This window comes from Sylvia atricapilla, chromosome 2 (assembly GCF_009819655.1).
Source record: "Sylvia atricapilla isolate bSylAtr1 chromosome 2, bSylAtr1.pri, whole genome shotgun sequence".
NCBI classification, from domain to species: domain Eukaryota; kingdom Metazoa; phylum Chordata; class Aves; order Passeriformes; family Sylviidae; genus Sylvia; species Sylvia atricapilla.
Window position 1 is genome coordinate 12477302 of NC_089141.1, and position 16200 is coordinate 12493501.

At 36.9% G+C, this 16200-nt stretch overlaps 1 protein-coding gene across 2 annotated transcripts in view; it reads left to right on the forward strand.

The window, feature by feature from the left end:
• The window catches only part of EPHA6 (EPH receptor A6), a 366464-nt gene that overhangs the window by 279673 nt on the left and 70591 nt on the right, over window positions 1-16200 (forward strand). For both annotated transcript variants that reach the window (XM_066340828.1, XM_066340827.1), the window contains 3 exons: window positions 1016-1086; window positions 2996-3121; window positions 8683-8868. In XM_066340828.1, coding sequence (XP_066196925.1) covers window positions 1016-1086; window positions 2996-3121; window positions 8683-8868 — 383 coding nt within the window. The remainder of the gene's footprint in view (window positions 1-1015; window positions 1087-2995; window positions 3122-8682; window positions 8869-16200) is intronic.

The following is a 16200-nucleotide window of genomic DNA, read 5'->3' on the forward strand; positions in this document are numbered from 1 at the left end:
CAGAGTCTGAGAATCCACTGGTTTGCATTCCCTCCACAAGGGAGGGAACATCAGCTTCAGGAGTTTGTGCCCTTAACTTCCTCATCGTCACGGAATGAACTTGGGGCTGTTCCTGCTGTGTTTCAGCCGTTTAAACAAGCCACTGAAATGAGGTGGGTGTGTTCACCTGTTCCTCATAGATCACCACTGTTAGTATGGATATACTGACTGTAATCATTTTTATTTGACTTCATAGTGCTGTTAAAGTTCAGACGACAGGCTTTTTTTTTCAAGCTGGTCTTGGAATTGCATGTCTCCTGTTCTCCACCGGCATGAGAGCCTCAACAACCCTTTGCTATCCCTTAAACCAAAAGATTTCCCTCTAAATAGCAATTTTTAGGCACTTAGTGAGTGAAAAAGAGCTTTAAGACCAAGAGCTAGTATTTGGGTTTTTCTTGACTGGAACAGTTGGTCCTGCCATGTGACCCCCTAAATCGGCATTATCAGACCTGCAGGTAGGCAATGCTTGCAGCTCAGACTGCACAGAGCCACTCAGCAAAAGAGAAAAAAGGGATCCTGATGTGAAAAAATATTTCCTTTTTTTCATGAGACATGGGGAAGTCATTGCAATTCTATTATGAGGAAAATGAGAGGGTATTTTACCCATTGTATATGAAAGTTAATGGGATAAAGTTTAATTACCACAGGCTTATGTACACAAACAGGAATGTGGGTAAGTAATAATTTACTGAAGTATCAAAATTCCTTGGAGGAGTCAAACTTAAAGAAAAGTATTATATCAAACTTAAACTCAGGTAGTCATTGTCATGCTAAACATTCAACCATGATCTGTTTTTCTTTGTATATAATCTATTTGTAGTTCATCATGAGGATTTCCCTCTTTAGATTCAGACCTAAATATATATTCCAAATGCAAAGAATTTAGATTTCATTAAATGGCAGATAAAGCTTTGTGTACATCTGTTTTATTTGTGGCAAGTATTTTATTTAAAACCTCGCTTGTTTTTCTTGAAAGATGCCAGTGGTACATAAAGGCCAAAATGAAATCTGAGGAGAAAAGAAGGGCTCACTTGCAAAATGGACACTGTAAGTAGTTCAGCACTATATAATATCTATATTATGTTTTAAATAAAGGGAGTCCATTGTTTCCTGAACAACTTTTGCCCTTGATGTTTTAATCTGGTTATTTGAGTAGTTCCTTATTTTCTGCATCATCAGTGGTCTTTATTTTTGTTTGCAATTTCACTAAATCTATTCTAGTTATTAAAGAGTTTTTTGGTATTCACCTAATAATATTTAGAGGTTTTCAGGTATATTTCTTTGAATTCTCAGTTGCTCTGGGTACTGAATTTCTGCCTCAAAATTCCTCTCCTGGTGACTGTATGACGTATTTGTATCTAGTTCTCTTTGGATTTAGGGATCTACACTTCCAGCCACCCAAGAAATAAGAAGTGGAATGGGTTGCCTTCCCTCATGTTCCTGCTCACTGATCAGTACAGTGAGAGAAAATCCTGGTGATCTCTCCTGGGCAGTAATTAGTTTATATAGCTTAGTTTAGCTACCTACTTTAAAGTAGTTGCCTTACTGTTTTCTGTTAGAGTAGCAATTTAAATCTATTGCTTTTTAATTCAAAGGATATCAGATTTTATTCTTTCATCATTTGACAACATCTCTGGAAATGCTATGATCAACACAGAAGTTGCGAGAAATAAAATGTTTTTTTCAGGTGACACTACCATATCAAGCCAAGTGTCTCTTTCTGTCAAGGAAAAGGGCACATTTGCCCATAAAGTGTACTGCCTGGAAAGATGGTTTTGTCATTTGTTTCCAAACATGGCCAGAAATAAAAGAAGACAAAAACCCTCCTCCTGGAGAGCTTGATATATGCCTCTGAGACCGTGACTGAATTTGAAAAAAAGCCTCACTCCGTGTCTTTCAGGCCTGGGTAAATGATGACTGTATTTCATGTTGACACAAAGCTTCATCTCAGAGCCTTCCCATTCATTTGTAGTGATCTCAGCATCACACTGGAGGGGGCAAGTCCCTACTTATAGATGTGCTCCACAGAACCAAGAATAAAGAGGAATTACTGATTTAGACTCAGCTATTAACTGACAGGAGAAAGAAGGCTGAGCAATGCTTCATTCTTTTTAAAGGGATTCTCTGGACCCAGCTGCAGATGCCTCTTTTTTATCCTGATAAATTGATGGATTATTAGCATCAACTTCTGATAATGGATTGAAAGCTTTCCAGAAGTTAATCATGATATGCTAGCAGCCTAAAAGAATTCCCATCCGGATAGTCCAGAAGAAACAACACAAGTTCTTGAACATGCTGTTCTCAGGAGCACAAGGGATGCCAGGCGTGCCAGAAAATGACAGCTTGTTGGAGCCTGCCAAAGCAGTCTGGCACCAACCCACTACTGCCATGGTCATCTCCAAGGAAACAGACAGAAATTATCTTGAAAATGGATTTGGATATTTTTGTTGTCATCTTGCACCTGCCTCTCTGGCTGTTCCAGCTGATCAGAAGAGAACAGAGCAGCAAAGCCCTCCAGGAGTCTTCCTTAGAGAAAAGGAACTCAAAGATTTGACCTGTTTGGCAAAACAGGATGTTCAGCCATCCACTCCTAAATGAAAGGAGCGAACTAGAAACAACTGTTTTCATAGTAAAGAACAGATTGCTTCAATTGCCCAAGGAGCAGCAAAGAGGAACTGCTTTGGCAATAATCAGTGTTGTTTTGAGGCCGTGCTTTTTCCCCATATCATTGAGCCCTCACTTGGTGTCTCTGCAGACCCTTTTTCAAGTGACCAGCTCTTCTGCTGGGTTCTGAAATTTTAAACCTGGCAGATGTAATATATTCTTTTCAGTCCTTTCAATTGTCTAGTTAAAAAAAAAAAAAAAAAAAAAAAAAAACCAACACCACCACTATTGTTGCAATGCACGAGTATCAAGGAGTTCCTGATTCTTATTATTCTCTCTCTCTCTCTTGCAGTACATTTCCCAGGGCTCAAAACATACATAGATCCAGACACGTATGAAGACCCATCTCTTGCTGTCCATGAGTTTGCCAAGGAGATTGATCCTTCAAGAATTCGTATTGAAAGAGTCATTGGGGCAGGTAAAACTATACCTACTGTAAAAAATGTCTAGGCATGGCAATACTGCTTTTTAACAAGCATTAGAAAATTAAAGCATTATCAGTTTTTTGTGTAAGATTGATTTTTTGCCTGGTTTGTTTTGGGGGGGTTGTTTTGTTTTTTGTGGGGGAGAAGAGTTGTTGGTTTTCAGGGTTTTTGGTTGTTTGGTTGATTGGTTTTTTTTAACAGATGTATTCAAAACACGGTGTCACTCAGCATGTGCCATGGTTATTGTTGCGTATTCTTGGTCACTGAGGGTGAAATTAGATCAGAATCTCTTTCTATGGGATACAAGTTCTGAATCTAGAAGACTGAGAAAAAATTATTCTCAAATAGAAAACTGGAGGGGTATGAGGGAGGAAAAGGAGAGGCTGGCTGGGGATAGGCTTTTCTGTCTGGAGAAGGATCACTGGCAGGAGGGAAAAGAGGAAGGTCTATTGATAAGATATAGACAGTATGAAAGATGATGCCTTGTAATCCTTCTTTTTTATATTTGTTTCATATATCTTTAGTCACTCTAGAAAGGAAGGGTGTTTTTCAGTTCAAACCCCTAATTTAATGATGTGTTTCTACACTGATAACCATGGAAATATCCCCAGTGTTGCTAAGAACTGTTTATGCACTAGAAAATGCTGTGCAATAATCCTACAGAAATAAAACCAGGTCTGGTGGCAGACAGGAGAGAGAAAGTATAGACCTGAAAGTAAAAGAGAAAATTCTGTTTCACATTGCAGTCCATAGTGTTGGAGCACTCCAGATTACCTGATTGCTTAGGCCACATCATCTGGAGCTGGACACCTCTGGAATTATGATTTTGGGAGACCCCCCAGAGGGCTGACCTCTGCAGAAAATGTTCCATTTGCTTTCTTCTATTTCTTCCTTTTCTTCAGACACATTCTAGATATTGATGTCTTAGATTATAAAGCAGATTGAGCTGCATTCCACATCAGTTAACTGCTGATTTCAGTTGAATACAACAGACAAGGATTATTTGTTTTATTTCAGATTAAAATTGTGTCCTTAATCTCAGCTTAATTAATTTATGAAAACTCTTCTCTCAGCTTCTCTCTCCATTTTCTTGTATGCATGGAAGTGTATGCTTTGACATATTTTTATAGGCTTTATTTTTCTGGGTTTTATTTTCTAAAATTACATGTGTAATTTTTCAACTTCAAAAATACTCACCTAACTGGACTTGCAAACAGGTTGCAATGAAATTTAAGCCCATTTCCATGCATACAAAATACAGGTTTAATGCCATGGCTGAGGCAGGGAGAGTGCAAATTCCCACACAGTTCTTCAGTAGCTGCTCAGGGATATATCAGTATAATTCTCAGCAGTTCTTAAGATTTCTGTGCATTCTCTCTAATTCTGTATTGCATATTTCAATTGTTTATAAAATGGATTTCTTATCACTAGAGAATTATTTTTTAAAGTTGTTTACAATTTTCATCTAAATGAAACCAAAATTCAACATCGTCTCCAAAATGAAACATTAATATCTTTTAACAAGTCAATTAATAGATGGTCTTCTAAATTTGTTCTGTTTTAACTTTTTTTTTGGCCAATAATTCTCATTTTTAATTTCCATAACTTAAATTTTTCAAACAAAAATTATTTCCGGTCAAGAACCAAAAGATTTCATTTTGAAATTGCCAAAATGGAAAACCACAAATACTTGAAAAAAAAATTCTAGTACTTCTGGTCATGACATTTATAAAACTGTTCTTCTCCTGAAAGCAGTTTTCAGTTTGTTTTTTCAATGGTAAAAGTCGTGTCCAAAGGTTCTTGATAATTCACTAAATGTAGTTCTGATGGCTGTGACACTTAAGGCAAGTATTTTTAAGTTAGTTTCTTTTTTCTTTTTTCAAGTATTTTAATTTAGTTTCTTAACTCTAACCTAACTCTGTACTCAAGTTATATTTTAAAGTATTTGGTAATTGTATCTCACCCATGCACTTTTTTCTGGCCCATCTCTTCTTGCTGTTTGGTTTAAGGGTTCAGCACCTCTTCAAGGAAGGAATTCCCAGAGGTACTTTGTCAAGTCTGTCCTAAAATTTACAGTTATCCTCCTATTTTCTTTGTTAAAATATTGAAACTCAAGGAAGATACCAACTCTTCAGCTTTTCCTAGAGCAGACAATATTCTTTTCATGATCTAAATCTCCTACTAGTTCTCCCACAAATATAAACACTGGAACGGGGATGTGAGTTGAGCTGTATTTGGTGCTGTGACCTTTTAGTTCTATCAGCAGCCACTGTCTGTGCTGAAAGACATTTGTTCTGATCCCATGCAGTAATACCAGGCTGCACATCAGACTTTTAAGTGACTGACTACTCCTGTTTCACTTTCAATATCACATATGCACTGCTGAATGCTGTGTGGTTTGCACAGATTAAATTTCTAGACTGCTCAGTTAGCTCTTTTTTGTATAATACACAGTAAGATGGGTGAGGTTTCTGTTACTGAACCAGAGATTATTTTGGTAAACAGGCAGTGGACTTTATCTTTTTCTCTAGTTGTCATCAGCCTTTTCCCTTGGAGCAAGGAAAAATGTTGACTTCATTGACATCTGGCTCTTAGCTTCAACTTATTACACCTGCAGTCATGAACCTCAGCTGCTTCAGGGTCAACATTTATCCTGTTTATCTTCCAACTTGAGCAGTAAGAATGAGAGTCTTAGATTTTAAAAACCCCTTTGGTTGAAACCATTCCCCTTTGACTTTAAAAACATTGAAAAGTCTTTATCTGAACAGAAGTGTAGGAAAGCTACTCTGGAATGAAATCTTGTCAAACTCTCAGTGAAAATAATTCAATGGTTTAAATTATACCATTGATCTCCATCTAGTCTAAAACAGAAGTCGAAGTTATTATACACCTTGGGTTTCCAAATGTGGGAACTGTCTGTTCTGTAAGCTGGTGATCTCAAGTTCGACATCATTTAACAAAAAACCTGCTGGTAGTTTTATGTTCACCACTTTATCAATCCCAATATCCAAGGGGAGGGAAATTTCTTTCTAGCTTTCCAAGTCATGCATCCAAAAAAAGGTGAAAGAAACGGATTCCTTCCCCTGCTTTGGATGTTGTACAGATAATAAGTCTTGGAATTGCAAGTTGTTCAGCTGCCTCCTTCAGTTTAATTCATTCTAAAGCACTTAGGAACAGCCTTTTACAGTCCCTGAGGGATGAATGCCATTATTTATGAAATTCTGAAGCTGTAATATTCTTATATAGTCTTGTAGTAGCAAAATGGTTTATTCTATGACCTATGCGTTCCAAATTAGTCTTAAACTGAGCCTTTGCAATTCTGCAGATTTATTGACCACAAAATTTCTTTAAAAATCTCAATATTAAGGCTCTAATATTTTTGCTTTTCACTGCTTCATCAAGAGAAAGAAATTGGAAATTTTTTCTCCTTTTAGGCATTTAAGCTTGAAAAAGCAGAAAGATGCAATGAGATCATGGCTTTAGAGGAGTGTTCTGCTCCTGCTGAACATGTCACAGAATAGAAGATTGATAGACCAGGTCTCCTGCAAAACATTTAGGTTTCATGACTTTCTTTATGGGAGGATTTCACAAATCCAGATTATCTACTGCTTTTTCAGTGCAAGTAGTCAGGCAAGCAAACTTTTAAGGAGAGCCTTTTAAAGGTGAAAGGGGCAAAAATCATATTAAAAAATCCTCACAGAACTTTCCCTTTTGTCAAAAGATTCCCAGAGCATTACTCTAATGACATACATCTTTTCACATATCTTATATTTGCACACATCTTTAATTTATATTTTAAAATTAAGTAGAAATAAATTGGTGGGAGGAACTGTACAAAGATCTGGGACCACTTGGGTTTTCTTAGCTGTTTAGGAAGCTGCTGATTCATTCAGACATTATGTTCAGCATGTGTTAATTGTACTCCTGCACTTTGATGTCTCTGTCATTGAAGTGAAAGACAGGCTATGAGATTCTTATTTTAATCTCACTCTTCCTGATCTCACTGACTAATAAAACTTTGCTTTGTTTTAGTGGAAGCAACAGAACTTAATAAAATAACAGTCTTGTGACAATATCCATTCTAATCCTGTAACACCAAGGAGTTACAATTTTCTGAAGTGAAGGTTGTGCGTTTAAGGTACCTCTCTTCTAGTTCTGCTTCATATCTGAAGATGCACTGTTGCAGAACAGAGCTCCTTTATTTATTTACTTCTGTCCTTAAAGTTTAGGGAAAATTACTACAGACAGCACTCAATGGAGTATTAAATCCCCTGTTAAATAATATATCTGTTCATTACTTGCTTTTTGGTTTTTAGCAGTTGTGATTTCAGAATGACTGGTGTAAAACATTTAGATTTGCGGCGAAAGCAACCTGCACTGAAAAATGCTCTGAAATATTTCCGTGAACATTGTTTTTCATTTAATGAATTATGACCCATGGAAAACTGACCTGCAATCATCTGAGAGTATGTTTGGTAGGGGCTCAAATAACTTCTGGGTGACTTCAAGATCAAAGGAAAGTCGTGGTTTCCATACAAACTGAATTAATTAGTAAATGTGTAAGGAGAATGCAGGGAGACACACATCCTTCACAGGCCCTACATACCCAGGGAAACATCAGGGGAAAGGAGTTTTGAGATTTCTCTCACTGCACAACTCCAGATTTGCTGGGACTGTTGGCCTTTGGCTGTCTGAACAGGGGAATATTTCATTAATTTCAAGTAGCTGTGAAAGTTCATTTAAACAAATGACGTGCAAGGGCTTTTCTAAGTCTTAACAGCAGAAAGTACTTTTGAAGTGTTTTCTGTAGCTGAAGGATAGTCAAGTGTTCTGATAGTCTCAGGGCTTTTCTTAACACACAGGTCTTAGTGCATTTCACCCCTAGAGAGAAATATTTCTGTCAGTAGATATTTTACACGGGTGTTTTATCATCAGTGGAATAAAAGCCCAAGATAGATGATAGAAATACAGATATAGGTATAGGTATAGATACAGATATAGATATATAATTAGAGAGAGAGAGAGAGAGAGAGAGATAGAGTAGATGTAGATATAGATAGATATAGAGATATAGATATAGATATACATATAGATATAGATATAGATATATATATAGATATAGATAGATATAGATATAGATATAGATATAGATACAGATATAGATATAGATATAGATATAGATATAGATATAGATATAGATATAGATATAGATATAGATATAGATATATCTCCTCAGTTATATATCACAAACATACTGATACCAATGTTCAGTCTCAAAGGAAAGCAAGAGGAGCCACAGTGGGGAGGGCTGAAGGTTTGGCTTTTGCAGGCACAGTACAAGGTCCCTTGGTCTCTGCTATGGCACAAAGGAAATGTGATAATTTCTTGTGAAGTGCTTCTGGGTATTTTGATTTTTCTGGCATGCGATGACACTCATCAATTAGAATATTCAATCAGTTACTTCTCTGTCCACTTCTATGGGATGTGTGAGTTCCTTGAATATTTTTCTGTACAGGCACTGTGAGTTGCTGAACAGATATTTTATCTATTTAAGGGGAGTTTGGAGAAGTATGCAGTGGGCGCCTGAAGACACCAGGAAAAAGAGAGATCCCTGTTGCCATTAAAACTCTAAAGGGTGGCTACATGGACAGGCAGAGGAGAGATTTCCTGAGGGAGGCCAGTATCATGGGCCAGTTTGACCACCCAAATATCATTCGCCTTGAAGGAGTTGTCACAAAAAGTAAGTCACTAATACTTTTCCTTAATATTTTATTCTGGCTTTCCCATTCTGTATAATTTAGTATTGAAATGAAGCATTATTTCCTCATTCAGGATGGGTTACAGTTCTCAGCAGTCTTCCAAATCACTGACAGTTCATACTGCAAAGTTTGGGACCATAATAGGAAATGCATAGCCTGTCTGTTTTCAATTTGAAATGTTTAATTTTTAATTTTTAATAACAATTACCGTCATTCAAGAGAAGTCTTTACAGGTTCCTATGAAATAGAATGGAGAGTTTGCTTATGGGCAAGTGGAGAAAACCATAAATTTATCTGAGCTGACAATGAAGTCAAATCATCTTGTAAAATGTCTTATTTTTGCAAAAGTGCTCATTATTTATTTGATTGAGATTTACTGATTTTGGTACCAGAAGAGATGAATTGCCTATTTTGAGGAAATAAAAAGTAAACTCTGTGTAACTTGTTGCATACTTCAAATGATTGAATAAAATCCCAGAATAATCTTTGAAATGTTCTACTCCTTGTAACTGTTGCAGCTGCCAGGAGAGATCCTTTGCCTCTGAAACCCAGCAGGTTTAGTGGTGTTATGGACTTTTCTGAAAGGCTGAAATACCTAGTTATCACTTAACTATTAAGAGGTCTAACTAACATGCATGTAATTTCCTCAATGACAACTTTTTCCATTAATGAATTTAAAAGCTCATGGTATATTCTTTTCAAAATTAATCATTATCTCAACCAAACCATGCTGAAGGCAGACTGAGCCATCATGGACACATGCACTCTGCTCTTCCCATTTTGTCTTTAGGGTGTTGCCTTGAATTTATACTGCCCCATCTAGAGAATAACATGACTACAGCTTGGAGGAGAGCAGTTCTCTTGCCTAAGTACTAAGTCTGGCATTGCCAAATCCTAAAAATTCATACAACTGAAAAGAATTCATATAATGCAAATTTCACAAAGCTGAAAGGTGTGCTTTAAAAGTCAGTCAAAACTTTGTCCTAGGCAAATCATTTATGTATTGATAACATGACTAAAAGGTGTTTTGTGCTAAAACCTTGATTAATAACAACAGAAACTATTTATCTGATGTGCATTACAGTTCCTCTAAGCTGTAAAGGCACATCAGATGCAGTAAATTTGATTAATAGATGTGTACTGCTGCTCTTAGCACATGCTTTCCTCTGTGTAACCATTAGTCATTAACTTCTAGCTGTTGCTGATAGATATTGCATCAGTTTGTAAGCCTTCCATTACAGTGTCATTGACTACTGAACAAAAAGGAAAAAGGATTTGGTTGTAATAAGCAGAAGTGCTGTACCAGGTCAATAGCTATTGACCGGGGCAATAACAAATTCCCCTCCTCGCTGCAAATGAGAGCTTTTATCTCGTGCTACCAGCTAAGCAAATGTTAACTTTTGAATTATACTGTTTTCAAAATTGCTGTGGAAAATGCACTGTACAGGAGGAAAGAAATGCTAAAGTAAGCCTGCTCAAAAGTAGGTCTGAAACAGAGTTTTGATTCCCTTTTCTTACTGCTTCGTTTCTCAATTGTCCTAGCTGCAATCCCTAATCACAGAGAGCAGTAGGCAGAACAGTTGCTGTAGCACAAGCTTTGTGTTAGCGCAGAGTTCATTTCAAGGGCAATTTGCTGGGCCAAGGCAAACACACCGTGGCACAGAATCTGGATCCACTTGTGTTGCTAACCAGAACTCACAAGGGAAACTTTACTCCTGTTTGGTTTTGCTATACCAAAACCATTATTTGCATGGTTTGCCAGAAGAGACTGCTTGATTGCCTCACAAATTTATCATATATGCTTGGGCACTTCATAAAAACATCCCTGTTTCCTTTCAAGCCATGTTAGCACAGTGATAATTTTGGGAGCTCTTTTGGGTGTGCCAGGGCATGCTCAGGTGAGTTTTATGTCTGTGGCCAAGCTGCTGCTATTTCATAAATAGGTACAAGAACAGTAACTTCCTTTTCCAGTGCAAACGTGTGACCAACACTGAAAGCTGGGCTCTCGAGAAGTAGAGATGTGTCTTCATTTCTACACCATGTTGAAGCCTTTCCATGAAAAGTCTATAAATTAAATTAAAGCTATGCCTACAGAAAAAAATCAGGCTGCTATTTATTCATTTATTGAAAAAAGGTCCCTGGCTATTGTAACTGTAATGGAAGAAATCCAGACTGGAATCTTTATTTTGCTTGACTGTGTCCTACACAATAGTTTAAAGCAAAACCTAATCAGTACTGTGAAATACTGGTTCAATAAAAAATATCAATGCATGCAAGGGCTTTATTACATTCATAATCTTTTTGTTCCCTTGCCCAACAAGCTTTACCCTAAATAGCTGCCAATTCTTAGAAATTATTTCCGTTTCCAAATTTTGACTAGTGAAGGGTTCACATCTGTCACATGCACAAGAGGGATCTTTTTAAGGCATTCATTTTCTTTGACAGCATTATGTACATTTTTATTCTCCAGAAGGATTTTCAAAATAGTCCCTTCACAAAAGGAGGATAAATGAAGACAGCACCTAGACCTCTGGTTCTGTGTAAACTCACATCCTCAGATATCAAGCCTGGGTTTGGAATGGCACTTATGACTCCCTTATTGTCTCTTCACTGTTTTGATTTAATGGCTTTCAAATTGTGAAGAGTATTGCAGTTCTGAATTCTTCAGGCACTCATTTGCAGATCAAATTTAAAGCTTTAATCATCGAGTTTCTTTTCAAATTATTGTATATAGCCTATTCAGTGCAACAAAAAGCCCTAAAATCAGTGCACCTTTCCTTGTCCACGAGGGAGGCAAAGCAGCAGCATGATCCTTTTCATTGGAATTTACCATATGAAGCTCTTAATAGCTTACTTTTTTTTTCCTCTCCCTCCCAGAAATTCAGGACATAATGAATTCTTCTTTTTTTCAGCCAAGACATTTGTGCTCTAAGTCTTTATTGTAATGAATTTAATGTTGCCCTTTTCTCTCACCTGTTAAATGACGTTCAGAATCCATTTCAGAAGGTGACATATTTTGTAGCACATGTGCTTATTGTGCACATAATGTTGTATATTTTGTTGCTACACAAAAAAGTATTGAGCCACTTTTGTGGCAATATTGACAATATTCTTACCTTGGTCATGGGATGGTGAAGTTGTACTCCCAGGAAGCATGATTCTGGAAAGTTTAAATGTTCTTTATAGACAATGCTCTGTGGTAGTGAGATTATATGTGTGTCATATGAGCCAGTGGACTTTACATGGCATTGAGCATAAAGCTGAATTTTTCTGATAAAATATTATTGTAGTTGTGCACATTATGACAGACGAAACAACAGCATCTCAGCTGTGTTACAAATTGTTCAGTAAGTGGAGCTGTAAATTTAAATTTGGCTCACTCCCTTTATTTTCCTTTGTATCCTTATTCACAGATAAATATTGCAGCACATACTGAATCCAGGGTTGGCGTGGCCATCAAATTAGCACAAAACCCACAGCCACCACCTGCATTGTTAGCCAAATTTATGAGCTCAGTTTATTCAAGAATCATCCAAAATTCAGAGCTGAAAGTTAGAGCTGTGCACATAACACAGACAACACTGAGTATCTGTAGCCTTCTTGCAGAATTGGTTACCCTTCCTGAGCGGTGCTGGGAGAAATGTAATTATTGTTGATAGTCCTGGGCTATTTTTACACATGCATGCATCTGTGGACATTTAAAATTACACATGCAAACCACCCTGCACCCATGTGTTGAAGGTTGCTGGCAAAAGTTAAGAATCCACAATACTCAGTTCTGAATGACATATACTTAGAAGCAATTACCTTTTAGCCCTCTGGAAAAATTTAAATTTATCTTTCACGCATTAAATTTTGAGAATTTTGCTCCAAAAATCAAGGGGCCATTTTGGTTTCCTGCAGTTCAAATCAGGCACATTTCTGTGCTCTGCTTTTCCCTTTTTTGCAGTTAGCAAGCCATACATCATGACTGTCAATTCTGCTGCTGCATCTTTCACAGGACGATAAGCAGTGAAGAAAAAAGCACATTGTCAAACAGTCAAGCAGTAACACCCTGTTAACAGCAGCTTAATCTGACCAGGGTACACTATCTAACATAACTAAATTCCATAATTCTGCTTTCATAGGTTACAGCTGAAGAACAGGATTTCACTTTCTTCGTGATCCTTTGCCTTCAGATGTCTGTGTTCAGACACACAGGACCTGACTTTAAAAGATATTCAGATACTTTGACATGATATGTGGTTCTAGTAGAAAAATAGGTGACAAAAATGCTTCCTATTAACAGCCATAAAAAGATAAAGTCCTGTAGATAAGATATTTATTTAGACCAGATCACTTATTTTTCTTTTTTTTTTCTTTTTTTTTTTTTTTAAGAGAATGCATGGTCAATATTTTTAATAATTAGCATAATTATTAACCACAGATGATTGCTTTTCCATCTGAAATATCTGAATACAATATGCAATTTCTTCCTTCACTATGAAAGTAAAGAAGAATATGGTCCAATAAGTCAAAGGGCTGGATATTTAGAGCATGCAGGAGATATATGAAGGGTTGGGGCTCTTTTAACAACTGCAACCAGAAGATCAATGGATATCAGGGGGAGACAAGATTGCATTGTGCTGACAGATTTGCTGCACAACATGGCTGATCTGGTGCCTGTGCAGGGAAACCATAAAAGCAACAATGAGAGCAATTATAAATGACAATGGCAATTGCAGCTGACAGCCAAAGGAGCGAGGGGGTTAAAGAGTGTGTGGAAAGCAATCAATAAGCCCAATTCACAAGTTGTATTTGGTTGATTTATTTTGATAAGTACATTCATTTGTTCTTCTTTACAGAGTCAAAAGCACACTGGTAAATGTACATGTGATTGAGCATGGGAGAAGGCTGGGGATAACTCTGCATACACAGGGCATAGCTGGAGTTGTTTTGCCCCATTCCAGGCAGAGCATCCTGTACACCTTCCCCTGGTAAGCAGGAAAAACCTGCTTTAAAAGTAAACTGCATTACTCATCTTCAAATATCTATGGTTTTTCAATCGCAACCATTATTGGCTTTTGGTATTATTTATTAATATTTTTGTTTATTATTACCCATAGACTCTCCAGGTCTAGTCTCTCCACACAAGCCTCTGCAGCAAAAGCTTGCACTGTGATATTTCCTACAGCTTTAAGGCTCACACCCAAATTTCTAATGCAAAGCAACAAGCTTAAGATATCTTTAACAGCAGATTCATGTCATTAAGAATTGAAAAATGGACTGGTAAATTTCTCATATAAATATCTGATACTGTATTTTATGGCAACATAAGAGTTAGATATGAGGAAAAGAAACTATTTCACTGACTATAATTATCTTTCTGATTTTTAATACATACACAGTTCAGGTTTCAGAAGAATAAATAACTTAGATGCAAACTATTTGGGATCCTTTCCAAACTCCTGTTTGGAAAATCAGTTTGCAAAAAATACTCCTTCATAAATGTTACATTTCTTCACAGATAAACATAGTGCTTGTAAATCAGGAGAGGATGATAAAGCTGTTAACAGAGATACAGTTGAAAGAGAGAAGCAACATGGGGAAGAAAAAGAATATGATTTTAAAACATCATAATAGATGGTGTGGAGTTACAGAGTTTTCCGTTTAAGTATGTTCTAAATATAAGCAGCAAGCGTTAATGACAATCCTGTGAACACATTTTCAGAAGCAGATGTATTCAGTCAGACATTCTCCAATAGATTCATAACAACATCCATCTGTAAATATTGTCATTTTTCAACTAAACTCTAACAAGGTAATTTCTTCTGAATAAAATTTGAAAGCAAATAAGTTTAGCTGATAATGACTTCATTTCAATATTTTATCTAGAGAAGCATAGTACAGAATTTTTATAGTAGTAAAAATCTGAAACAAACCACTGTACTGTCGCTAGAATTCACATAATTGATTACCTTTCTTCTTGAAACAACAGAAATTTATTAATATCTCCCGAGACTGACAATAATTAATTTACCCACTTTGGAAAAGAGTCTCCCCTTTTTCCTTTCTCTGCTTTTTTCCTCTCCACTGCAGTTGAGCACATTTTTCAGCATATCAATGTTTCAGGTAAGACTGGCAATTTACTTCCAATTTTCAGTGAATGCCTTTATAAGCATTGAAAAATGTGACTTTGCGGGCCTAAGTAAACAAATACTGCTCAACATCCATCCTGGCAGAGTCACTGTAGCCAAAACCAGCACAAGGAAGATGGGATGAGAAGGGTTTTACCACAGGGCAGCCACTGAACACCAAGTGGTCTCTGAGCTCTGAATACACTGGTGTCAACAAGGAGATAATTAACAAGCACAGCTAATTCTCTTTGGTCAGCAGCATTTTTGAAAAAAGAAAGCAGAATTCCTGACCATGTGCCTCAGCTCAGCAGAGACCTGCCCAGAACCTTGGTTTCCCAGGTGTGGGCTGGGACACCTTCACTGAGCAAAGAGGATTTTCTGTCTGACTTAGAGATTTGTAAATTTAAACCAGCATTTGATCCACTTCTAATCAAAGAGTTCATTCCAAGTCACAGTTCTGGTAATGCCAGCCGTCTTTCCACTTCTAATCCTGGCATCTTTTATTTGAGGAAATCACTTGGTGTTTGTTACAAGGAAGGAAATCAAACCTGTGGGCTTTATTTCACTGCTATTACTGCACAGTGAATTGTGAATGGTATGAATGTGAAATACCAAAAGGAATCTTCAATCTCCATCCTACGTTTGTTCAACAGAAAATCATTCAGCCCCAAGGGTTTTTTTTTCAGCTGAACACAGTGAGGCTTTTTCAGTAATACTGATTACTGTGTAAAAGTGAGGAGCATTTGTCTCCACCCCTGGTTCATACCATAACAGGGTAACAAGGCTAAAAGAGGAGAAAATCAGAGCTTTAGCTGCAGAACTGCAGAATGCACAGCAGGCTGCATCAACACATTCATCTTCAGATGTCACCCATTAAAAGCTATTTCACTCATTAAATTAAAACTTACTGCAATTTCTAAACATGAAGTACAAAACTAAAGCCAAATCTCTGTTTTTATGGAAATACCATGAAAATGGGCAGCTGAAAATTTAAAACCCCTGGATCTTCTTTACCATCCCATTTACCCCATCAGCATTTCACATTGGGGGTTTACTGTCTTAAAGGATGAAGAATGATGAAATTCCTTCCAAAATAACAAAAAGTGGGTGATGAAAAGGTAATTCAGCTAATTATTAATGTATTCATAATTCCCTGAAATAATGATGTATCACAAAGGTTTCGGCTGATATTGCAGG